The sequence below is a fragment of the Dipodomys ordii genome, unplaced genomic scaffold, assembly GCF_000151885.1.
Source record: "Dipodomys ordii isolate 6190 unplaced genomic scaffold, Dord_2.0 Scaffold99, whole genome shotgun sequence".
NCBI lineage: Eukaryota > Metazoa > Chordata > Mammalia > Rodentia > Heteromyidae > Dipodomys > Dipodomys ordii.
This window is the reverse complement of record NW_012267315.1, coordinates 5,352,901-5,378,955: the sequence shown is the minus strand read 5'-3', so window position 1 is coordinate 5,378,955 and position 26,055 is coordinate 5,352,901. Positions and strand designations below refer to the sequence as shown.

Genomic DNA, 26,055 nt, shown 5'->3' with positions numbered 1-26,055 from the left:
CTCCCTCCTTTTCTTTCTTTCTTTCTTTCTTTCTTTCTTTCTTTCTTTCTTTCTTTCTTTCTTTCTTTCTTTCTTTCTTTCTTTCTTTCTTTCTTGTTATGGGGCTTGAACTTAGGGCCTGGGCACTGTCCCTAAGCTCTTCTGCTCAAAGCTAGCACTCTACCACTTTGAGCCACAGCTCTGCTTCCAGTTTTTGGGGGTAGTTCATTAGAGATAAGAGTACGCATTATCCTGCCCATGTAATTGTAACCCCTCTGTACAGTATGTTCACAAATAAAATAAAATAAATAAAAAGAAAAAAAAAGAGTCTCATGGCCTTTCTTGCCTAGGCTGGCTTCAAACCATGACCCTCAGATCTTAGCCTCCTGAGTAGCTAGGATTACAGGCATGAGCCCTACTAGCAGCTGGCAGAATTGGACTTTCTGTATGCTATTTGTTTTATTTTCTATTTTCTAACATAAATTAATTTTCTTGGCAACATCAGTCAAGGGAAGTAGTTATACAATAGAGAATAAATTTTGTTCATTTTATGATGGTAAATTATATATAAGTTCTAGTTGTAATGTCAACCATAAAATCATACTTTGTTCATGTTTAGATTGAATATGAAACACGAATTAAGAATATGCAGTTTCTCTCAAAAGATAGCCTGGAAACAAAAGATGAACTAAAAGGTGAAGATAGAGAAAAGGTAATACATTTAAAATGATATTTTCTGCTTACAGATGGTGTCTGAATGTTCATATTTTAAGATATTATTATAAAGTTCTTTTTGTTGAGCTTGAAATCATTAAAGATTTTTTTTGTTAGAATATTACTTTAATGTCTAATTGAATTAAGTTTGCTAAAAAGCAGTCACTTTGAATTTAAGATTTAGATTTCGGAGAAAATCTCAGTGTTATTAGGAGATAAAATTGTGCTTTTATTTTTTCTTTTATTAACTTACAAAATTATGTATAATAATAGTAATTATGTTTTATAACTACTTTTTCTTAGTTTGAGAAATGCTTTAAATAAAAATTAAGCTAAATGTAGCATTTTTTTGCTTTGTGTATATATTTTTCTGTGTATGGTTTTGTACATTTGAACCTTTTTAAAGAGAAAGTGGAAAGAAAAGATTGCATATCTGAGCAATAGACAAAAAGGCCGGCAAGGAATACTTAAATAAATTCTGCTATGTATCTGCCGTAATGCAGGCTTCTAATCCTCTGCCTATCTCCATATAAATGATTCTGTTCAAGACCATAGATGTTTTCTTCTCTAAAAGCAGTAAAGCTCTTTTAGATGAAATGTCTAAAAACATCTTGTAATAACTTGGAGCATGCTGGCAAGAGTAGTCACTTGTGACTATGTGTGAAACCCCCTCAGCCAGTCGATATTGTAATAAGCAAAAATGGTAGCATCACTCCATTATTCAGAAAAGCCAACAGCGTGCTTGTTCCTTAGGCTGCAGCATTCATTAAGGAAAGCTTACTGGGCTGAAAGCTGGAAACAGATGATAACGGGATATGATTTTCATATTTAATGCTTTCCTTGGAAGAGTATGTGTGCTACAGATTGATAGAAGAATCAACTGCTACTTTACTAAAAGACTTTCAGGTTTGCCCTATAGCTACCGATGGAATCATTCAGCCAAGAAATTAACTTTTTCTCCTTTTACCTGCTTTATATATCTGCTAAGCAGGCTGCCTGGCTGCCAGTAAATGTTATTATGCAGTTAACTGTTTGGTATTTAAGACTCTTATCAGAAAAGAAACAGAGGCCACACTATTTTGTTTTTATAGTAGGAGGAAGGTTTTAGTTTTTCTTTCTTCCGTGCATTAGCGGGCATTAATCTGAGTTTATAGGAAGTTTTAGTTTTCTTTCCTCATAGATTAAAAAGTTAAAAAGCTAGAATTTAGAGCATTCTTTAAATGGTAAGATACAAAACACCAAGCCCCACCAATCCTGACCTATATAAAAAGGCCTTTAATGATAAATGATTTATATGCCATTAGAAGTCGGCCAAATGTGGTATGATGTGATAGACTTTTAAACCATCCATGCAGTTTTTCTTTTTGACATTTGGTCATAAAATAATTGATGTGTTTTTAATCTGCCAACCAGTTTGTTCTCTCTATATCATTCCTGGTAGACACATTCTTAGTATGACAGTGTCAATGATACTTAAGTAAAATGGGAGAGTGTTTTTTTTTATTTGCACTACCAATTCCTTACCTTATACATAGTTAAGAAATCTTCACTTAATAAAATAGAACTATTTTCTTTATGCTGAAAGGTATCATCTTAAAAGCTTTGCCTATTGACTTTAGGTAGAAATCAAGTAGATAACATTGGAGAAACTTATATCTTGCCTTTTCTAATTTTTCATTAATGTTCAGTTAAAAGGCAAACAGACTATAACAAAACCATAACTATGCCAATCATTAATATGGGTTATCTTATATTTTTTATTGAAACTTTAAGTTCCTCTTTTTTGGACAATCACTTTAATTATTCTCTGTGCCCAGGATCATTGGTCTCCAGAGATTTTCCTAATGCATAGTGGAGTACCACCAATTGAATATAGTATAGTTATTGAATAACTGTTGTGTTTGAGAAGCCACAGTAGGTCCTCTATAATGTCACAATTCTTGCCCACAAGGTACTTCTTACAAAATAGCCTTTCTGATGGACAGGATAGTGTGCAATAAGTACCAGTAATAGAGAATAGGCATGAGCTACATGGAGGAAAATGAGACTGCTTCTTCTGCACTAAGTAACACAAACCTTGGTAGGAAAAAGAAAAAAAGATGGTGTTCAAGTAGGCATTGAGGGATAAGTAGGACACAGGTCATAGGAATATATGGACATTGTAGCAGTGGGAGGTATTATGGATAAAGGCGTAGGAACAAGAAAGGCCAGAGGATAGTTGGACAGTCTGTCTGAAATCTAAAGAGCTTATTGAGGATATTGTTAACAAATGAACTTGGACAGGTACATCATGAATCTTAGTACTTGGAATGATTGTGAGTGCATGTATCCATGCATGTGTGTGTTAGAGTAGATAAAGGAAGGCCTTGGGAGCAGAGCAGTTCCATCACAAATGCACAGCTGCAGAGAGATGAGTCTGGCAATGCAGCACAGGATAAAACTGGGGAAATAAGGGTCAGGGTAGACAGGAGGAACAATAATGGTTATAATGGCAATTGACTGATAATGGTAAGGGATAATAGCCTACCAATATAAAAGGAGAAAGAGCTGATAGCTGTTCTCTTTGAGCAAGTTATGTGTCCTATTTCAGAAGACAGATTCTGCTTCCTTCTGGGGTTCCTTCTAAGTGGCTGGTGGAGAATTAGCTTTGATCCATAGTCAACATTTACATTGGTTTTAATATGTTTCAGGTATAGATCTAAACATTTATGTGTGTACAGACACATACTCTCTCTCTCACACACACACACACTACAACATTATGTAATTGTGGTGCTTGCCTATAATTCTAACACTTGGAAGCTGAGGCTGAGGCAAGAACATGGTGAGTTGGAAACAAGCCTAGGCTATTATAGCTAGATTCTGTCTCAAACAAAGCATTAAATACCTTGACCCCAGATTACACAACTGGTAAGTAGTAGTTAGACTCAGATTTCAACAGAATAGACTAGTTTAGAGTCTTCTTAAATTTATTTTGATCTGGAAACTAATAAATAAAAACAATTAGTTGGAAATGTAGTGGAAGAGGCCTTTTCTTGAAGAAATTTAGCTTCACAATAAAATTACCTTTTGGTGAGCATCTGTGACTCACAGCTGTAATCCTATTTACTCAGGGAGCTGAGTTTTGAGGATTGTGATTCAAAGCCAGCCTGGGCTGGCTACCCAAAAAAAGCTGGAAGAAGAGCTGTGGCTAAAGTGGAAGAGTGCTAGCCTTGAACAAAGAAGCTCAAGGACAGTGCCCAGGGTTCAAGCCTCAGGCCTGAACCAGTGCTCCAGTGCTCTGAGTTCAAGCCTCAGGACTGACAAAAAAGAAAGAGGGTGACGAAGGGAGGAGAAGGAAGGAAGGGGGTAGAAAGAAAGAACCTTTTATATAGCATTGGACCAAGCAAATACCTTCCTTTATTCTTTCCTGTACTGGATATATATGGCAGATATATGACAAAGACAAGTAAGAAATTTGTATTCATAGATATAAGTGCATGTTTGTGGACTGATGGGGCTAAAAAGTACATGAGTAAGGAGGAAAAATGAGCTGATGGCCCATGCTTTTAATTCTAGCTACTCAGGAGGCTGAGATATGATTACAGTTTAGAGCTAGTCCAGACAGAAAAGTCTGTAAGACCTTTTATCTTCAGTTAACCAGCAAAAAAAAAACAAAAAAAAAACACAAAAAAAAAAACAGCTAAAGGGAAGTGCTCAGACAAGACCTGAATTTAAGACCTAGAACCAGCATCAAAAATAAAAAAGATATGGGGAAAATATGTCATTTTAACAAGAGGAAGATATAGTTTGTGGAAAATACTATTTTTTCCCTTTAATGATGACACAGAGGATTAGAGAACTTTCGCATGAGGACAAATACCAATTTCTTATTCTTGCCAAATTCTGTGTACTATATATTTTTAGAAAAAGATACTATGCAGTCTGAAAAAAATGAGTTAGTGTCTAGAATCATTTTTGAAAAAGAATTTGGCAATGACCATCATAATTAATATACTTACATACTTTGTGTTAGTAGTCTAACTTTGGTCACGTATTCCCTAGGAATAGCTTTAGTTCAAAATAGCAGAAATACCATTTGTCTGTTGCAGCATTATTTATAGTAGCCAAAAAAGTGAAAATCTGAATGGCCAGCCTTAGAGGAATGGCTGGCTTGAGGAAGGGGAGAGTCTAACCACATATTCTCTATATATTAAGCAAAACAAGGATACTTGAATTTGAATTCTGGCTCTGTGACTGTAGGCAAGTTGCTCAACCTGGCTAATCCCTTAAGAATAGACAAAATAATAATAGTTGTTTGGAAGATTAGAAGTAATGAGCATAAATCTCTTTAGTTTGTGGTTGGTACTTTGTACTTGTCTAATTGAATAGTCATTGATCCTACTGCCATACTCCTCACTTCTACTGTCACCATTGTCATCCTTTGTTCTTCATTAAGGTAGCGTATTTTGCTCCTGACTTCTTACCACCTCTCTGTGGTAGTAAAGGGCCACTGTAGGGATAGGGAGTAGAGAGGCTACCTATAAATTAAAAAGTGGAAAATAATACCACTTGATGATAACAACTCATTATGGATTGATTTTATGGTTGTTTTTACCCTGCAAGATAAGTTACAGAATATGCTTTAATAGATCCATGGTAAAATTTGATAATTCCAACAACTGATGGATTTAATGGCCAGAGACATCTCATTGTAGTCATAATTGTGAGAATTTGTAGTCATAATTGTGAGAATTTGGTGGTGACTATAACTGAAAGTGGAATTAAATGAAAGAGGAATTTAAAAAATCACATTGTCATGGTATATTAGTTTGGTGGGCTGCCTTTAACAAAATGCTACAAACAGAGTGACTTAAACAACAGATTGCTCACAGTTCTAGAAGTTGAAAGTTCAGATGGAAGTGCCAACAGCGTTGGTTGTAGATTGTATCTTTCTGATGTATCCTATAGGCTGTTCTTATATACACAAATAGGGGGGTGGGAAAGGAAAGGAGAGAGAGAAAGAAAAGAAAATATTCCCAGAAGGAAAGGAGCAAGAGAAAGGGACCAAAAAAATTGTGACGAAATGACAAGGAAAAGAAAAAACTTTCCAGTTAGATGAAAATCATGAATCAGTAAAGCTCAAGTCAAATATGATAAAGTCAAAAAGATCTATGCACACATATTTTAAAAAAGAAAACTCTCACGCCTATAATCCTAGCTACTCAGGAGGCTGAGATCTGAGAATCACAGTTTAAAGGCAGCCCAGGCAGGAAAGCCCGTGAGATTCTTATCTCTAATTAACCACCAGAAAACCAGAAGTGGTGCTGTGGCTCAAGTGGGAGAACTTGCCTTGAGCTGAAGAGCTCAGGGACAGCTCCCAGGCCCCTCCCAAAAAAAGAAAGAAAGAAAATAGGGTCCAAAGCAGACAGAAAGAACAACAACAAATGAATAGAGAAGAGACAAATAAAAGAATACAAATGTATAAGAAGGAATAAAAATTCATGTTATTTCTTTGAAAAGAATCAACAAGTTGACAACCCCTTAGATTCACTAAGAAAACAAGACGACTCAATTTTTTAAAATTAGAAATACAAATGGGTATTTTGTGACTGACTTCCCAGGAATAAAAAAGATTATAAGAGAAATCTTTTAATAAGTCTATCAACAAATTAGATCACCTAGATAAGTTGGACATATCTCAGAAATGTACGATCAAAGTTGGACCAGAAAGAAGTAGACAATTTGAGTAGACCTATAAGAAATTACATGATTTAATTAACAAACTATTGACTTAAAATTATTTTATTTTAAAAATTTATTTGAAATTTGTTTTTACTGGAAAAAGATGGAAATAAAAATATATTAATCAATTTGAAATTATTGTAATTATAAACTAAAATAGATATATCTTGACCAGTATTTTACTTTAAAACAATGTACTTTTATTATTTCATGTCTTGAAAAAAAAGCTTAAGAAGCCTTTAATTTTTCTTGATGGGTGTTGTTGACTCATGTCTGTAATTCATGTCTGTAATTACTCAGGAGGCTGAGATTTGAGGATCATGGTTGGAAGCCAGCCTGGGCAGGAAAGCCCATGAGACTCTTATCTCCAATTAACTACCAAAAAAGATATCTTAGTTCTTTAGACCTGGTTTCCTATAATTGTTTGACTATATTTAATGTAGCTAATTTAATGTCTTTATCTGGTATGTTCAATACCTGAACTTCTCATGGACAGTTTCTGTTGGTTGATTTTTTTTCTTGCCCTATATGAGAACCAGTTTCGGAGGCTGGGAAGGTGGCTCAGTGGTAGAGCGCTTGCCTTGCAAACATGAGGCCCTGGGTTCCATTCCTCAGCACCACATAAGCAGGAAAAAAAAGCCGGAAGTGGTGCTGTGGCTCAAGTGGTAGAGCGCTAGCCTTGAGCTGAAGAGCTGAGGGACAGCGCCCAGGCCCAGAGTTCAGCCCCCACGACCGGCAAAAAAAAGAGAACCAGTTTCCTGTTTCTTTTTCTTTTTAATTATTTTTTGTTGAAACTTGAACAATGCAATAAAATGTAAATGTAAATAATAAAATATTGCTTTGTTGTTTAGTGACTTTCTGGAACTAATTAAAGTCATTGAAGTTTCTGTTCAATAGACTTAGTAAACAGGTAATGACGTGTGTGCACTTTCAGCACTCAGCTGAGAAGTTCATTCCTTCCCCTTAACCTACAATTCCTACTTTTACAGAGTCTTAAGTTAAGCTGGTGAGAGCGTAGAAATTCATGTAACGATTTCCTGAGCACATCCATAGTCCTGCATGTGTAGGTGGCTATTTAGATACTTAAGAATATGTTGGGAGCTTTTCAGAACCCTCCCTCCAATGGATCTTTCTTTCACCAGCTTTTCCTTTAAATTTTTTTGTTAGCCTACTGTTTGCCTTGAATTTTAGCCACTACCTTATATAGTTTTTGTATTAGACAATTGCCTCTTATTATTTTCAACAAATTTTCCAAGAAAAAAAGAAGCTATTTGTACTGGATAAGTACAGGACTGCAACAAATAAAGGCTTAAAATTTTTTTTGTTTTTGTTTTACATGAGTTTTCCAAAGAACTGCCAAACAGGAATGCTATCCCTTTTTCTCTCTTGCTGTGAATATAGGTTTTAAAATGAATTACCTACTTGTTGTGAAGGGAGTCGTGAGTGAAGTGGGGGATTAAAGTACCATGAAGCTCACTGTTCCAATCAAGATTTGCACACACACACACACACACACACACTAACACACAGCACACACACACACACACACACCACATTGCTTCAAGCCTGGTAAATTTTCAGAGTTTTAAAAAGTTATTGAAAGTTACTGAAAAAAATCTTTCTGGTGTTATCTCTTTTATGGCAGAGAGAATTTTCAAAGAATTTTTCAGAGGTCCTATTCCACCATTTTCTCTGTCATCGCTGTTCATTTTTTTCTTTTTTACTTCCAAGTAATGTCTTACTTCCAAGCATGTCTTCTTTTATTTTATAAATAGAAGAAACTGTATAAAGGGAAGCAAGACTTAGATTGTTTCATCTGTGTGTGTGTGTGTGTGTGTGTGTGTGTGTGTGTGTGTGTGTGTGTGTGTGATTGTGTGTGATTTTTCTCTCATTATTGGGGCCTCAGGTTTTTCATTTGCAAAGACATTAAACCTCCCTATCTATATGCCTCTGTGAAATAAATGCTTTTATGTCCTTGAAAATGCTTTGGAAGAAAAGTATTTTACTTTCTGGAGGCTTTATGTTTGTTACTTCTCATTCTGCTTTTCACCATGTCCCTTATTCAAGCCATTGAACCAGTGTTCCCTTCTCCTTCCCTATTCTTCTCTCCTGCCCTCTCTTAATCTCATTTCCTTGCTTTTCTGCTCTCTCCCTTCCTTTTCCTTTCCCTCTCTTCCTTTTTCCCTATCTGACTATGCTTATTCTCACCATAGACATGAAAGTAATTTTAAATTGCTACACATTTTTTAAATCACTTGAGGTTACTTAGGAAAACTGATATGATTTATAATTTTACTACAGATTTTGATATTTTTGTACATGTGATCCTGAGGGTTTTTTTTTCCCTCTGTCTGTCTGTCTGTCTATCTGCCTGCCTGCCTGCCAGCCAGTCTGTCTCTCATTCTTTTTTTTGAGTTTTATTTTTGAGGCAGTGTCTAGTACAGGCTGGCTTTGAATTCATGATCCTTCTACCTGTCTCCTGAGTTCTAGGATTATAGCCATGTACCACCATGTCCAACCTTGGAACTTTTCCTAATACTAATAGTAGAATTTTGAAACCTCCAATATTCCTTTGTATTCTCTCCCTATCCATTTTTGCTTGGTTTGGTTTGCTACCTCTGTAGTTCCGTTATATGTAAGTGAAAATTATCTGATTTTAGAATCTAGAACCACAAATGAATCCAAGTGACAAGGAAGAGGGAGAAGATGGCATGAAGTTCTAGACAGAGGAACTCCATGTAGTTCTGCTATGGTTCTATGGCATGCTTTTAGAAATAAAAGTTTTTTGTTTGTTTATTTGGTATGTATATAATAAAATGTATCCAGTTTAATTTTAATAATACAATTCAGTTGCATTGAGAACATGCATTTGTTTTATCAAACAAGGTAGGTGCTGATTTCATGATCTTACCTTTCATTTTTGAAAACAGCCAAACTGTTCACATGTTTTATACTTCCATGTCTTCTTGCAGGAGGCAGTGCAGACAGGAATCAACTTGGGCACATCCATGTCAAGAGGGTTGTATCAACCAGCAACAGTCTTTATGGGGCGCCAAATGTCAGCCATTTCAAGCATTGGAGATTTCAGTACAGAGCAGAAATCTCCCCAACCCACAAAGAACTTTTCAATTCCTGACCCATATTCACACCAACAGACAGCACAGAGCAGTAATGTGACAGACAGCTGTGTAGTACAAACTAATAATGACACACAGTGCTTAAATAAGACTGACAAAATAGATGGAAAGACATCTCTTCAGATTGGTGAAAAAACGCCAGTCACAGCCAGTGTATTGTCTGAGGAAGAACCAACTCATTGCTTGCAGATAGGAAGCAGTTCACGTCATAGCAAGAATAATTTATCTGAAGGCAAAAAGTCCGCCGAACTCCATTCCTCGTTACAGGAAAGATTAAGTCCAGAGAACAGAACCACTGATTTAAAGTGTGACAGTTCCAGCAGATCAGAAGGATCAGAAGGAGAAATACTGACACGAAAACATATTGAAGTTAAGGAAGAAAGAGCCAGCCCGCCAGTCTCTGCAATATCAGTTTCAGAACACTGTGCATCTGAAAATAAGTGGTCTCAAGAGAAGCATTCTGCCTGTGAAGGTTTCTCAGGTTGGATAAGAGGCTGAGTTTGTTTGCTGGTTTTTGTTAGTGCTTAGTTTTTCTGGGTGGTAGTAATCTTACAAATTATGCTCTAATTTTATCTCTGTCAAAAAACAAAATAATGAGAGGTGATTGTGTGGCTCTAGTGGTAGAACACCTGCCTAGCAAGCACAAAGTACTGAGTTCACTAGTACTACCAAAAATAACAACAACAACAATGATAATAATAGTGACTTTGTTAGTGCATTTCATTCTAATCAGTCCTTAAATGAGTTCAAGGAAATATTTTGAAAATGAACTGATTTTAAAAAATATTATTAACAACACTTTAGCTAGGCCCTGGTGGCTCAAGCCTGTAGTCCTAACTACTCAAGAGGCTAAAATGAGAAGGTCAAAATTGGAAGTCAGCCTGGGCAAAAGAGCCCAAGAGATTCTCCTGTTAACCAGCAAAAAACAGGAAGTTGATGTTTGGTTCAGGTGGTAGAACACCTGTGATTCCCCTTGCCAGAGCATGAGGCTTTGAGTTCAATCTCCAGTACCTCTGTGTGTGTGTGTGTGCGTGTGTGTGTGTGTGTGTGTGTGTGTGTGTGCATTAAAATATTAAAAGAATTTTTTTATGCTAGTCTTGGAGCCTAACTCAAGACATGGGTGCCAGTTTTTTTTTTTCTTTTTGTTGAAGGTTACCATTCTACCACTTGAGCAGCCCCAGTTTTAGCTTTTTTGGTGGTTAATTGGACTTTCTTTCCTGGAAGAGTTTTGAACCATTATTCTCCCATCTCAGCCTCTTGAGTAGCTGGGATTATAGGCATGCGCTAGCAGTGCCAAATATTTTTAAGGGATATGAGTGTAGCTCAGTGTGAAGTACATGTTTAACATACATAAGGCCCTGGGTTCCATCCCTGATACTTCATACACAAAAAATACTTTTTATGTATGTATGTCTTTTTGTTTTGTTTGCTTGCTTTTGGTGGTACTGGGATTTTAACTTAGGGCCTCATACTTAGTAGTCAGGTACTCTACTGCTTGAGCCCTGCCCCTTGCCCAGGTTTTAAATACTAAAATTAATTGTAAGTTGCATATGTTTTTAACCGACAAATATTTTTTTCTCTGTTACTTCTGTTGTCTCTTTAGTTAGTGATCAGTAATCTCTTCATTTTCCCTCTTACAGATCATCTTGCCCATGGGTCCCCAGAGGCACAAAGGCCTTTCATAAAAATGCTGGAAGAACAGGAGGAAGAAAGTTCATGTAGTAGCAATGACCTTACCATCTCTCTAACTGAAAAAGACTCATTTTTGGAGCATCTAGAACCACAGCCATATCCAGGTGACAAAAAGAAGGGAGAAGATTTCAAGCAAGAAAATAATGTCCTATCCACTGAAAACAAGAATTGTGATCCAGAAAAGGAATCCTCTACTAACTCACCAACAAGACAGTAAGCTATTGCTTCTCTTCTCTTTTACTATTCTGTTTTTATTGTGTACATTTTTAGAAACCAAATCACTAGGATCATTTTATTGAGCATTTGCCATGATGGGGTATGGGCTTCTTAAGTATTATAAGTTGCCTTTTAGATATGATCTAATTTTATTTCTTTTTTCCTTCTACTTTTTCTTTTCCTCTTCTATTTCTTCTTCTTTCTTTCCTTCCTTTCCTTTCCTTCCCCACCTTTCTCTCCCTCTCTTTTCTTTCTTTCTGTCTGTCTGTCTCAAGTAGCATTTTTGTGTGTGCCAGTTCTAGGACTTGAACTCACAGCCTGGGTTTGGTACTATCTCTGAGCTTCTTTTTGTCCAAGGGTAGCACTCTCCCACTTGAGCCATTTCTCTACTTTGAGCTTTTTGGTTGTTAATTGGAGATAAGAGACTCACAAACTTTCCTGCCTGGGCTGCTTTTGAGCCTCGACCCTCAGGTCTCAGCCTCCTGAGTAGCTAGGATTATAGGTGGGATCCACCAGTGCCTGGCTCAAATAGCTTTAAAAAGTATCTTGTAAAATAGTATCTTTGAATTATGGTGATTAGTAGTTATAATCATACCCAAATAATCATTGGTTAAAGTTTTAAGTAACCTACCCACCTATCCCCTGTCATCTTAGTCTGCTTCTCTGTCCACTTAATCTGCTTTATTTTTTTGTCATTTCTTTTTTCATATTGGTATATTTATTTGTTTCTCAGTTTTTATTTCCTGCTTCTCCTCCCATATTTGGGAGAGAGATAGGTTTCATTTGAATAAGAGCAAAGGGAACACAATACAGAGGCCATGCAGTGAAAGCATACTTGGTGTTTCTAGGAACAGCAAAGAGGACAGTGCATGCATTATCCTGCCCATGCAATTGTAACCCCTCTGTACAGTATGTTCACAAATAAAATTAAATTAAATTAAAAAAAAAGAGGACAGTGCAGCAGGATCAGAAGATGTGAAGGGAAAGAAAAGGTGGAATGAGAGTAGTCCCTATCATGGTGGATCCTGTAGGCTGCAGGCAGAACTTTGGATTGTACTTCAGAGGAATTGGTTGCTTAATGGAAAATAAACTGGGAGAAAGGGGGAAGAAAAGAGATCCGTTTGGAGAATATTATAATGATCCAGGGGAGAAATGTTGTTATCTGGACAAGGGTATCGTCACGGGTGGTGAGAAGTGGCAGATCCTGGATATACTTTTATGAAGAACCAGCAGGATTAGAGATTGGATGTTGGTGGTGTGAGAGAAGGGGCAGAAGGATGGCTTCAAGATTTAGTGGCAGTGACTGCGTGAGTAGATACTGAGTTACTTACTAAGATAGGAACTCATAGGAGCCATTGATTTAAGGGAAAGCAATCAAAATATAAATCCTAGATAGGTTATATTTGAGATCTTTTTAACATTGAGGTATAAATGCATAGTAAACAGATTTCTTCAAATCTGGAATTCAGAGAAAGGTCAGAAATAACGTTCCAAGGTCAAAAAGCTGGTCACTGGTACCCTTAAGGTCCAAACTGGAAGTCTGGTGCTAGAATTCATGTTCTTAATCTTCTTATGTTTTAAATCACAATCATAATGGTAATATACCCCTGAACTGCCGCAGGTTCTGTGCCAGGCTCTATATTAAGAGCCTTATTCATAAACATTTAATTCTATATTTTGCACATTTTATAGGTGAGGAAATGTAAACACAGAGTTAGTAACAGTCACAAAGTAATTCGGCATACTTGGAACTTGGTCATCTGGGTCCAGAATCAGCATCGTTAACTGCTACTCTATACTGTCTCCCCCATATCTCTCTACTGCCTAGGTTGCTGAAGTATCATCCAAGATAATATTTTGTAAGGTTAAAAATAAGCTCAAAGTGCAAATTATATTAATTAAGAAGAGCCTTCCAGACTCAGATAAACTGATGAAGTGCTATGTTCCTTTCTTCAAACTTGAATGATTTACAAAGTTCCTTTGTTCTCTCTCTCCGCCTAGAGTGTTACTAAAAGCAGGATGTAATGCAACCTTTCAAACAAAGTTAAATGGAAGTCTTGGTTTCTATGAGTCATAAAAAAGGGAAAATAGATTGAAACATATCCAATGAATTTAATTTATCCCTTTTTTTCAAAAGTTACATATAAGAGGGAAGTTATTCATCTAGAAAGATTTGCTTCTGGAAATCCTACAGCCCAGAATAATAAGTTAGAGTAGTATTCTCTTACAACCTACCTCAAAAATCACTTTAAAAGAAGCAAAAGTATATTTATAAATTGATTATTTCTTCAGACATGATGATGACTTCCTGGGTCTGTTCTCAGCTGACTATTTTCTTCTGCACAGTCACTAGTTTTGCTCTCAACATAGATAGTGCCTGAATCCTTCTGTCTTCATATATATTTTAGCCTTTGTTCCCAAAGTAAGGTTGTACATTTTACTTTTGGAAAAAATAACACAATGCCATTAGGTGCAACTATCAGTACTCTTAGTGTTCTGCCTGGCATGTCTTTCCACAATCTTGCTGTGCCTCTATTAGCTTAGCTATTTGATCTGTGAAACCTAGGCATTCCTGTGATGGTTAATCTTGGTTGCCAACTCAATTGGTTTGAGAAGTATTTAGGAGATTAGTAAAGCACACCTCTAGAAGTGTCTCTGAGGGCATTTCAGAGACACTTAGGATTAACTAAAGGAAAGAACCTGCCCTGATTGAAGGTGATAAAAGAGAAAAAAGGAGAAAGCCAGCTTCATAGGCATTCTTTCTACTTCCTGTCTGGATGGGATGATTTACCTCTGGCACATGCTTCTACCATTATGACATATTGTATTTCTACAGGTATAGAAACATGGAGCCAAGGGACCATGGGTTGAACCTTCTGATATAAACACTTCCTCCCTTAGGTTGCTTTTTTCAGGTATTTGGTTACAGTAATAGAAAGTTAACATATTTTCTTTGTCCTTATTTTGGTTTACATTTCTGAAATTTCTTAGCCTGGTGTTTAGGGAAGTTATCTTGAGATCTAATCAAAAGCAAAGTAAGGGGCTAGGAAGGTGGCTCAGCGGTAGAGTGCTTGCCTTGCATGCATGAGGCCGGAAGTGGTGCTGTGGCTCAAGTGGTAGAGTACTGGCCTTGAGCAGCCTTGAGCTGAAGAGCTGAGGGACAGCGTCCTGGCCCAGAGTTCAGGCCCCATGACTGACCAAAAAAAAAAAAAAAAGCAAGCAAAGTAAATGAGAATCATAGTCATTATCACATACTGTCTGTAGAGATGTTAAAAGAAATTTTTGTTGGCCAGCTTGAACTCCAGCCTTTGCCAATTAAAACATTTTATTGTATGGGGCTGGGAAGGTGGCTCAGTGGTAGAGCGCTTGCCTTGCATGTATGAGGCCCTGGGTTCGATTCCTCAGCACCACATAAGTAGAAAAAGCTGGAAGTGGTACTGTGGCTCAAGTGGTAGAACGCTAGCCTTGAGCTGAAGAGCTGAGGGACAGCGTCCAGGCCCAGAGTTCAGGCCCCACGGCCAATGCCCCCCCCCAAAAAAAAACAAAACAAACAATTTTATTGTAAAAGTGATGTACTGAGAGGTTACTATTACATAAGTCAGGTAATGAGTACATTTCTTTTTGAACAGCATCTCCCCCTCCTTTATTCTCTCCCAGTTTTTCCTGACTTCCCTTCCCCCAAAGTTGTATAGTTCATTTCCAACATAGTGTCTAGTGAGTATCACTGCTGAATTGGTTCACCTTTAGTCCCACTGTTTTTTTGCTCTCCCTTCCATACAGAACAATCTTGGCATAAAATAAGTAATACATGCATATGTGCATGTGTTTGTATTGTATCTCTATAAAAATTATAGATTGTTTGCTTGGTTATTAGAATATAAGACTGTGTCACACTTATATACAGTAGTTTCTTATTACCTTAAGGAACTTGGTTCTAGAAGTCCTGTAGATACCTGTAGAGTCCTGCTGGTACTCAAGTCCTCTTCATAAAATGGTACAGTATTTGTGTATAGCTCATTCACATATTCTCATATACGTAACATCATGTCTAGGTTACTTATAGCACTGAATAAAATGTAAATGGGATATAATTATTATATTCTGTTGATTAGGGAATAAATGACAAGGGGGAAAAACCTGTTCATGTTAAATACAGACGTAATTTTTAAAAATATTTTTGTATCCTTCTCAATGTGAAGAGGTGACTGCACTGATTTTTTTTAAATCCAACTTTTTGAAAGATGTCTTAATATCTAACAAATTGTTCATAGACTCTTCAACTTTGTATAAATTCAACTACAATATATGCTTTAAAGAACACTTTGTTTCTTGATTTTGAATCTTTACATATGTTATATCCTTGCTCTAGTTTTGTTACATACACTTCATGGGACATCTGGGACAATATTGAAGGAGTAGGGATAATGGATATTCTTTGTTTAATTTTAATTTAAATTTATAGTACAGAGGCGCTACAGTTATATAAGTAAGGTAATGAATATATTTCTTGAACGTTGTTACCCCTTTCCCTCATTTTTCTCCTACTTTCCTCCCTATCAACTCCTCTCCCCCAGAGTTGTAAAGTTCATTTCCAAGATAGTGTCTTATATTGCTGTTTCACTGGTTCACCCTTTGTCCTGTATTTGACCATTTTGTTATTCCCCTTCGCCAAGTCAGAGAAACGTATATACAAGACACAGGGTACCAGAATCAAAAACAGTGACAACAGGAGATAAATCCAAGGAAAAAATAAAAGAAAAAAAATAACTTCACTTAGTATGTTAAAAAACAAAAACAAAACCCCTCATTTCCATATCTTGGAGTTAATTTCTATTAGCATCATTTCATATGGTCAGTAGCTATATACATAACTATCAAGCTGTTATGATCCTCTGCTAGGACTATCCTAGACATATACTAATTACTACAAATGAGGGAAACCATAGAGCCTATGTTTCTTTGAGTCTGATTTCACTTAATATTATTTTTTTCCAGGTTTTCCATTTCTTTACAAATGAGGTGATGCCATTCTTTCTGATGGAAGCATAGAATTCCATTGTGTATATATACCATATTTTCTTGATCCATTCATCTACTGAGGGGTATCTGGGGTGGTTCCATATCTTAGCTATGGTAAATAATTCTGCAGTGAACATAGTTGTGCTAGTAGCTTTAGTGTGGCCTTGTTTGTGATTGTTTGGGTAGATGCCCAGGAGTGGATTGCTGGGTCATAGGGGAGCTCTATGTTTTAAGTCTTTTGAGGAGCTTCCATTCTGCTTTCTAGAGTGGTTGAGCCAGTTTACATTCCCAACAGTGTAGTAGCCATTCCCTTTTGGCCACATCACTGCCAGCATCTGTTATTATTTGTTTCCTTGATAATGGCCATTCTAACTGGGGTGAGGTGGAATCCGAATGTAGTTTTGATTTGCATTTTGTTTTTCTTAATTTTTTTGGCAGTCATGGGCATTGAACTCTCGGCCTAGGCACTGTCCCTCAGCTCTTCAGCTCAAGGCAAACCTTCTACCACTTGAGCTACAGTGCCACTTCTGGTTTTCTGTTGGCTAATTGGAGATAAGAGTCTTATGGACTTAACTGCCTGGGCTGGCTTTGAACCATGATCCTCAGATCTCAGCCTCCTAAGTAGCTAGTATTACATGCATGGCACCCAGCTTGATTTGCATTTCTTTTATGGCGAGAAATGTTGAGCATTTCTTCATGTGTCTATTGTCTATTCTTATTTCCTCTCCAGAGAAGTCTCTTTTTAATTCTTTTTTTTTTTCCAGTCCTAGGGCTTGAACTCAGGGCCAGGGCACTGTCCCTGAGCTTCTTTTGCTTAAGGCGAGCGCTCTACCACTTGAGCTACAGCGCCACTTCCGGTTTTCTGGTGGTTTATTGGAGATAGGAGTCTCACGGTCTTTCCTGCCCGGGCTGGCTTTGAACCGCGATCCTCAGATCTCAGCCTCCTGAGTAGCTAGGATTACAGGCGTGAGCCACCAGCGCCCGGCAAACCACAGGGCTTTATGCATGCTAGGCAAGCACTCTACCACTAAGCCACATTCCCAGTCCTCTTTTCAATTCTGTAGTCTACTTATTAATGGGATGGTTGTTTCTTTGAGGATTTATTGTTGTTGGGGGTTAATTTTTTGAGCTCTAGATATATATTTTATTTATTTTTTATTTTTTGTCAGTCATGGGGCTTGAACTCTAGGCTTGGGCTCTATCCCTCAGCTCTTCAGCTCAAGGTGAGTGCTCTACTGCTTGAGCCACACTGCCACTTCTGGTTTTCTAGTGGTTTATTGGAGATAAGAGTCTCATAGGCTTCCTGCCCGGGCTGGCTTTGAACCGTGATCCTTAGATCTCAGCCTCCTGAGTAGCTAGGATTACAGGTTTGAGCCACTGGCACCTGGTATCTAGGTATATTTTTTTATGAGGCCCTTGTTTGTTGTATAGCTAATGCAGATCCTCTCCCAATCTGTGGATTTTTTGATTATCTTGCTAGCTATGTCGTTTGTCATGCAGAAGCTCTGCAGATTAATGTGATTCCATTTATCCAGCCTTTCTTTGATTTGTTGTGGTTCTGGATCTTTATTTAGGAAGTTTTGAGCCATGCCAAGAAGCCCTAGTGTATCCCCTATCCCCTCCTGTAATATTTTCAGGGTATCTGCTCTTACTTCAAGATCTTTGATCCATTTGGAGTTGATTTTGGTACAGAGTGATATATAAGGATCTAACTTCAGTTTTCTACATGTGTATAGCCGATTCTGCCAGCACTATTTGTTGAAGAGGCCATCTTTCTTCATCTGATAATTTTGGCTCCCTTATCAAAGATTATGTGGCCATTGGTCTGTGGGATCATTTCTGGGTCTTCAATTCTATTTCATTGGTCTTCAGGCCTGTTCAGGTGCCAGTACCAAGCTGTTTTTATAACTACAGCTTTATAATAGAGTTTGAAGTTTAGAATTGATATTCTTCTCGCACTGTTTTTCCTGTTAAAGATTGTTTTTATTTTTCAGGTCTTACGTTATTCCATATGAATTTTTGGATTCTGTTATTTCATTAAAGAATGTTAATGGGATATTGAATTGCCATTTTCACGATGTTAATCCTCCCCATCTAGGAGCATGGGAGGTTTTCCCACTTCCTTAAATCTGCTTTAATTTCCTGTTTCAGGTTTTAAAAGTTTTCATCATAGAGGTCCTTCACCTCTTTGGATAAGATAATTCCTAAGTTTTATTTATTTATTTTTGAAGCTATTACAAAAGGAGTTGTTTTTCTGATTTCAGCCTTGCTCTTTTCATTGTTAGCATGCAGAAAAGCTACTGATTTGGGGGGGGGGAGGTGTTAATTTTATATCCTGCTACTTTGCCAAAGGAAAACACTCATTTCTTAATGCATGTCTACAGCCATCACTAAGTCTTGGTTACTGACTAGAAACATGATGAGTTCAGGCTGGTTGTCTCTGTTTAAGGATGGAGGGAAACATCTATTATAAATTCTCCCAGGCCTTTCCATTCCTCATTAGGAAACTTTAAAAAAAAAAAAAAAGTTGCTGGTCCTAAGAATGGGAATAGAACAGAATGATGAGGTCTGTTTGGAGGCCAAAGTGTGTGGGGGGGGGCGGGGGGGCGGGGCACAAGGGTTTTGCTTGTGCAGTCCCTGCTACAACAAGACCTTAGCACTGACAGTACCCTACAAAATGTAACCCATAATTCAAGCTGTCAGCTTAATCACACTGTTATCCAGGTAAAGAGAAGGAGCCCTTGTTTCTTGGGTAAAGAGAAGCTGTGTTGTTTGCTGACCTCTGGTCTGCAGCCTGCAGCAGACCGCCCTGCTCTATTGGCCTTTGTGTTGCTTTCCCTCCTCTTTTTCTGGTCATTGTACTCCCTTCAAGTGGCCCCCTGGAAGGGACCACCCAGGGGGCTGCACAGTGGGGACCGAGGTAGCCACCAAAACATAGGGTTTGTAAGGCAGACAGTTAAAAGAAAAATACTGTTTAACTATGTATGTGTTTGTCCTCTCTATAATAGTTTTGCGTAGCAAACAAAACCCCATATACAAATTTCAGTGTGGCCACACATAGAGCTGTTCCAGCTGTCTGGTGTCAGACTTGAGATAGTTGCATTGAGTTTATTTTCCCAGGGCACTAATTCTTGATGTAGTTTATTTATGCACTTGAATTTATTCCAGGAAACTTGATATCAAAACAAGTCACCCTTACGTTTTTCATACTTTTATTAATAATTATTGGAGCTAGGGGGCTGGGCATTGCTCTTAGGTAAAATATTTCTGTAGCTGTTTAACAAAAGCTAGCAGCATGGAATTCAGTTCTCAATAACCATTTACACCCCTGTAAAAGGATTAGTTCTAGCTAATTGTTACACTGTTTTAAATCTCAATTTGCATCCTTATGGAGGTAGTACTTCTGCCAATCTCTTCTGTGGTCTAAGTTGTATTTGTGTACCTTTGGGTGGGAGATCCATACAGGTTTTCTCTTACTAGTGTTGGTGCTAAATAGCTTCAAATAACTAGTAAGCCACAAAAATTAAAATACTGTCTCTAGTTTTGACTGACAATATCTGCTTTGGGCTCATTAGATTTTATTGCAGTTGTGGCTCTTGTATGTTTGGCCCATGAGTGAATTCTGCTTTATCTGTTTAAACCTGAGAATCATCACAGGTCTTAGGCAGACTTTAAATGCTATTAATTGTAATACACACATTTCTTTGGGAATAAATGTAAAAAAACGAGAGCCAGTGCTTCATGAAGTGACTGTTTTAGATTAATCTTTTCTACTCAAACCATATATTCTTAGTTTAAAGGTCAAACTTTTCTTTTGTTTAGATTGTCCTATAGTCAATAGATGAAATTTTGTTTTTGTTAGAATAAAGCTGGAACTGCCTGTCAGAGTTCCGGATGCCCAGCATTGGCCAGCAGTGAGGTCTAAATACAGTATAAGATAGTGAATGGCAAGGGGTGGAAGGCAGAGCAAAAGAAATTAGAAAGTCTCAACTACAGTGTAAAAGAAAGGGTTATGATTCAATTGTAGTAAATAAATGAAAATTGATAGAATACTTATTGAAATGTAAAAAGAAATTGAGACTTTTTTATTTTTATTTTTTGGTCGTGGGGCTTGAACTCTGGGCTTGGGTGCTGTCCCTGTACTCTTCAGCTTATGGTGAGTGCTCTACCTCTTGAGCCACAGTGCTACTTGCAGTTTTCTGGTGGTTAATTGGAGATAAGAGTCTTTTCTGCCTGGGTTTGGCTTTGAACCATGATCCTCAGATCTCAGCCTCCTGAGTAGCTAGGATTACAGGTGTGAGCCACTGGCTCCCAGTGAAATTGAGACATTTTAACAATGATGCTGTTAGTGTGGCTCAGTTTTTACAACTTTCAAGAGAAAAATTAAGGCAAGACTCTAAATGTCGTGAATGTGTAGCTTATTCGAATAGAAAGGCTTTCAGTGGTGAAACTTCTACTTCAGCACAGGCATTTATTGAAGTTTAAGAGTATTGGAACATAAGGTTCCTTGACATGATGAGCCTACGGGAGTGTTGTGAAAGAATTACATGTCTCAAGAACCACCTTGCACATCGGGTTATCCATGATCATCTTAGAAAAACCCTGAGGTGAGGAGGGGATCCAGTTTTAAGGCATAATTATAATGACAGGGTACTGATCATAGTAAAATATCTCAGTCCAGATCAGGAGGACATAATGATGAGTAACATTCCAGAGCAAAATTAATCTTGGGGAGGGTCCTGTTTCAAGTCTTCCCTGTATCTTTGTACTGGGCCTCTTCCCTACTGGTGGTTTTTACATAGATACAGAGCCAGAAGCCTGGGTCTAGAAATGTCCTTTGCAGTATTAAAGCAAGCAGGCTATGGAAGAGAGAGAACAGGATTCTTGGCAAATAGACACTGAATCAAGGATTCTCCATTTTAGGATTCCTTTTGAATATCCCCATCACTCATATATAAATGTTACCTACCAGTCTTATCATCAGTCCCACCATTTATTTATTTATTTGTTTGTTTGTTTTTGTTGGTCATGACGCTTGAACTCCGGACTTGGGCGCTGTCCCTGTGCTCTTTAGCTCAAGGCAAGCGTTCTATCGCTTGAGCCGCAGCACCACTTCAGGTTTTTTAGTGGTTTATTGGAGATAAGAGTCTCACTTTCCTGCCTGGGCTGGCTTTGAACCTCGATCCTCAGATTTCAGCCTCCTGAGTAGCTAGGATTATAGGCTTGAGCCCTGGCACCTGGCTAGTCCCACCATTTTTCATCTTAAAGCCCTTGTTACCTTATTCACCAAATTCTGACGGTGTCCATGCAACTTCCTGTGCTAGCCACAAAAATCAGCAGTTTACATGAATCAAAAAGAGTGGTATTAGTTGCTGAGAGTGTTGAAAATAGAAAATATAATATAAAAGGACCCTGTATAGTCCGCAAGATTTTGAAGTAATAGGTGTAGACATGTCAGGTAAGATGAAGATAGAAACAACTTGTTATTAAGTAAGCATCACCCTTTAAAGAAGTGTTGAACTTTAAGAAGTAAAGAGTGAATGCATGGAACTGAAGGGCATTTGGAGAGTCACAAGGAGAAAATAAATCCTTGGTTGTTTTGAACCTGTGAAGAAAAATACATTTGCCAGGCATTACAGGGGAGTTGGGCTCGAACCAGTAAACCACAGTAAGGTTATATTTTGTTTTTTAACTTGCAGAGTTTTTGAGGCAGCTGGATCTGTTAGCTCAAACTCACAGAGGCAAAAGAAACTTATGATTTTAAAATTTAAAAGTAATTATGAAGTAAGGAGGCCTGTTCATTTTACTTTCATGTATTTTTGTACATGTGCCAAAAGAACATAAGGAGGAGGGGAGAAGCATCTAGAAAAGAATTACAGTTTAATTTGTTCCTTTGTTAACAAAAGATAAAGCTTCAGACAAAAGCTTATATTTTGGTGTTTTGCCTGTTTAAGATTGAACAGTTCAGTGTGAAAAAGCAATGAAAGGCACTCAAACCCCTTATGAAGACCTTTCTACTTTTTCCAGCCTTAAACCCTCTCTTCTTGTTGGGAACCATTCCAAGCTCAACTCCTGAGAGCAGAGCTACCTTTTTCCTCCTCAAGCCTTGTACACTGGTGACTATAGCAGCTACTGGGGGTGTAGGAAAGAGTACTGGGAGTGGAAAAGGGAAGTCAGTGCTCATAGAAGAAAGAGCCAAAATGTGATCAGGAAGAAAGTGAAATTCCCAAGTATTTTTCAGCAGACAATGGAATTGGAAGCAGGTCAGTCACTTTGTCCCATTCCTATACCTGTGGTTGTTCCTAAATTGACTTCTCATCACTTCTGGGACCTCTTTGAATAATGCCTTTGTTGTTGTTTCCGTTTGAAATACAGTTTCCTTCTGTAACGCTTTGGCTGTGACCAGCTACAAGGTTTTATAATTCTTTAATCTTATTAATACTGTAAGAAAATAGTTTATAAAACTGCTTAAAAGTGATGTTATATAATTGAACTTAGCATGATTTGTATCAGCAATTACTCTACCATTTTGAGACTACTTTTTCTCTTTTTTCTTTCTTGGTTGGTCTTGGGGCCTGAACTCTGGGCCTGGGCACTGTCCCTCAGCTCTTCAGCTCAAGGCTGGCTTTCTACCACTTGAGCCACAGCACCACTTCCAGCTTTTTCTACTTATGTGGTGCTGAGGAATTGAACCCAGGGCCTCATGCATGCAAGGCAAGCACTCTACCACTGAGCCACCTTCCTAGCCCCAAGACTACTTTTTCATAGAGAAAATCAAACCTAAGTAGTCTAGCTTATTATGCCTCAACTTAAAAACAAAATTTAAGTCCTGTTTCAAAAGGCAGCATTCATCAGAAGACATACAAAAGTTATGATGTGGTTGAAGAAAAGCTTAGTAGCCTCTCATACAGGTACATATAGGCTTATATAGAAAAACACACTAACTTATCTAAATTCAAAGTGCTGCAAAAGAGAGACTTTAATAGCAGTTTTGCAAGATCTGTATCTGGTAGGCAGGAATATCCATAGCAATTTTGTCAAGCATTTTACCCTTCTAGTTTATAAGGCAGACAACATCTTTATATTTATGGTATCAGGCACGGGACCATTAAAAAGATTCTGTAACTTACCCAACTATATTATTAATTACCAATGAGTAATACTTTGAAAAGTAACATATTACTTCTTAAGGTTTTTTGGTAAATCAGGCTTACTATCCTTTTGAGCTTTGTGTTAAATATTCCAAACTAAGAAGTAGTCAGCAGTGCTCTATCATAGAAACACTGTTTTGTCTTTGATATTTTCTCCCATTTCAGTTTAGAATTACATTTTCCCTAAAAATCATTTTTAAAGGTTGTAACTCTCCAATGTATGTAGAGGCTACTATGATACAGTGACAGGCTTAACCTAACACAGTGGCCAAACCTTCCTATTTATTAATAATAAAGACAATTTTACTGAAGTAGAATTTGAATGGAAAAAATACTGATCAACTTTGGACACTTAGAAAAGAGAATGTGATCTATACTTCATCCAGAAGTTTCTTGTTTCTTAGCAGTGACAATTTAAGTAAATTTCATGAGTTGTAGAGCTAACTTTCTTATGATTGACAATAAAATTAGCCTTTTCTGCTGTTAAGGTAATCTACCATTCCTATCTGTTATGTGGAGGAGGGAGTGAGATTGCCCAGCTATGGATCTAAACATCATTAAAAGCTATCAAAGAGTTAAAAGTTACTTCCTCAGATGGATTTAAAACTGCCACAAACACACAAACAAGTTTTTTGAACTGTCCTTTTTACAGTTGCTGCATTTTTTATGTCTAAGTTATATTACAGATGTGTTTCAGTAAACCTAAAAGAATCACCATAGCTTCTAAAAGCTGGGCTGGCAGTCTGTGCTTAAATAAACATCTCTGGCAGCACCTGATGTATTTTATAGGCTCTATAATCACAGCAACATTCTGAAAGACCTTGAAGTTTACAGAGTAACTGTCCTTCACCAACTTCCCAGATTCTTAGCTGGAGTTGGCAGCAATGAAAAGCAAATCAGTCAAGTCAGTTACTGGTATGAAATTATTGCTGTGGTGGGATGGGCATTCTTGTTCTCAAAGCTTCAAAGTGTCAGAGCAGGAGAAGGAGGGAAAGGGGAAAGGGAAGGGGCAGGTGCAAGAGGATGGGTGGGTGGGGGGCAGGAATCACTCAGGGTAGATAAGTAGACACAGACATCAGTTTAACTTTTTCATCAACTTCCCACCTGTTTTTTTTGTAAATGTATTTGTCTCTAATTGCCAAGAGGATTTAGCTACTCAGTGTTTTCTAGTAGTAATGTTTAAGAAATCTACACTTGTACATGAACTAAGGAGTATATAAAAATGCTTACTTTAGTAGGGAGGGGCCTGGAGAAGGCCAAGTGACCAACCATGTTATATATCCAGTATTGCCACTTGGCAAGTCCAAACCAAGCTTTTATATCTGCCTTAGACATATACCTAAAAGACCAAAAAAAGGCCACACCAAAGCTACCAGCACAACTATGTGCATTGCAGCATAGCTGAGATATGAAATCAGCTCGGATGCCCCTCAGTAGATGAATGGATCAAGAAAGTGTGGTTTCTATACATAATGGAATTCTATCCTTCAATCAGAAAGAATGACATCACCCCATTCGTAAGGAAATGGAAAGATATGGGGAAAAAACATCATATTAAGTGAAGCAAGTCAGACTAAAAGAAACATAGGCTCTATGGTTTCCTTCATTTGTAATAATTAGTATATGTCTAGGATAGTTCTAGCAGAAGATCACAATAGCTCAATAGCTGTGTACATATGACCATATAAAATTATGCTAATTGAAATGAAAAAAATAAACAAAAAGAGATAAACTTAGGAAGAAAAGTCTGCCCTAGATGTAGAAGTCCAGTGTAAAGCTGTTTCTTCAAGTGTGATCAATCTATGGACCAGCAGCATCAGCAAGACCTAGGAACTTGGTGAGAAATGCTATTCTGAGTCTCTATCCAGACCCATCAGATTCAGGGCCTCTGGGGGATGAAGCACAGCCACCTCTGCTTTAAATGAGCCCCTTAGGGAATTTTGTTCCCTTCAGTTTGAGACCTATCATCCTTGGCTATGCCTTAAACAAGCTATAAGGCTGGGATAAGAGAGAGAGAGCTAGTGGTTTCCAGGTAGATGGAAAAATACAGTCTAAGATTCTTGGTTGTCTTTACTACTTCAGTCAGAAGTCAAGTCTACATCCTCTACTTTTTAGCTGGTCAGAGATTCTCATGATAGCCTCAGACATCTGGGCTATTTATTTAGTTTCTACAATAACAAATAGATGATATGTGTAATATGTAATAGGTGCTGGTATCTAATTCATTGCAAAAATACTTGCAATGTCTTGGAGGGAAGGACTAGCTGTATTTCCTCTTACTAAAATATATCTGCTCTGTTTACTAACTAAACAGATTATTATCCAGAGTAATTAGTAGATGCTTGTCTTGGAAGCCTATCTATTGGGACTTTGTTTGGCTGAGAGAGCAAGCAGCTCAGCCTGTATCTAGCACTAGCTCCACC

General features: G+C 37.6%; 1 protein-coding gene across 2 annotated transcripts in view; it reads left to right on the top strand.

Moving 5' to 3' along the window:
• Positions 1-26,055, top strand: part of Kiz (kizuna centrosomal protein) — an 89,247-nt gene that overhangs the window by 20,032 nt on the left and 43,160 nt on the right. For both annotated transcript variants that reach the window (XM_013027102.1, XM_013027103.1), the window contains 3 exons: positions 599-691; positions 9,390-10,035; positions 11,195-11,459. In XM_013027102.1, coding sequence (XP_012882556.1) covers positions 599-691; positions 9,390-10,035; positions 11,195-11,459 — 1,004 coding nt within the window. The remainder of the gene's footprint in view (positions 1-598; positions 692-9,389; positions 10,036-11,194; positions 11,460-26,055) is intronic.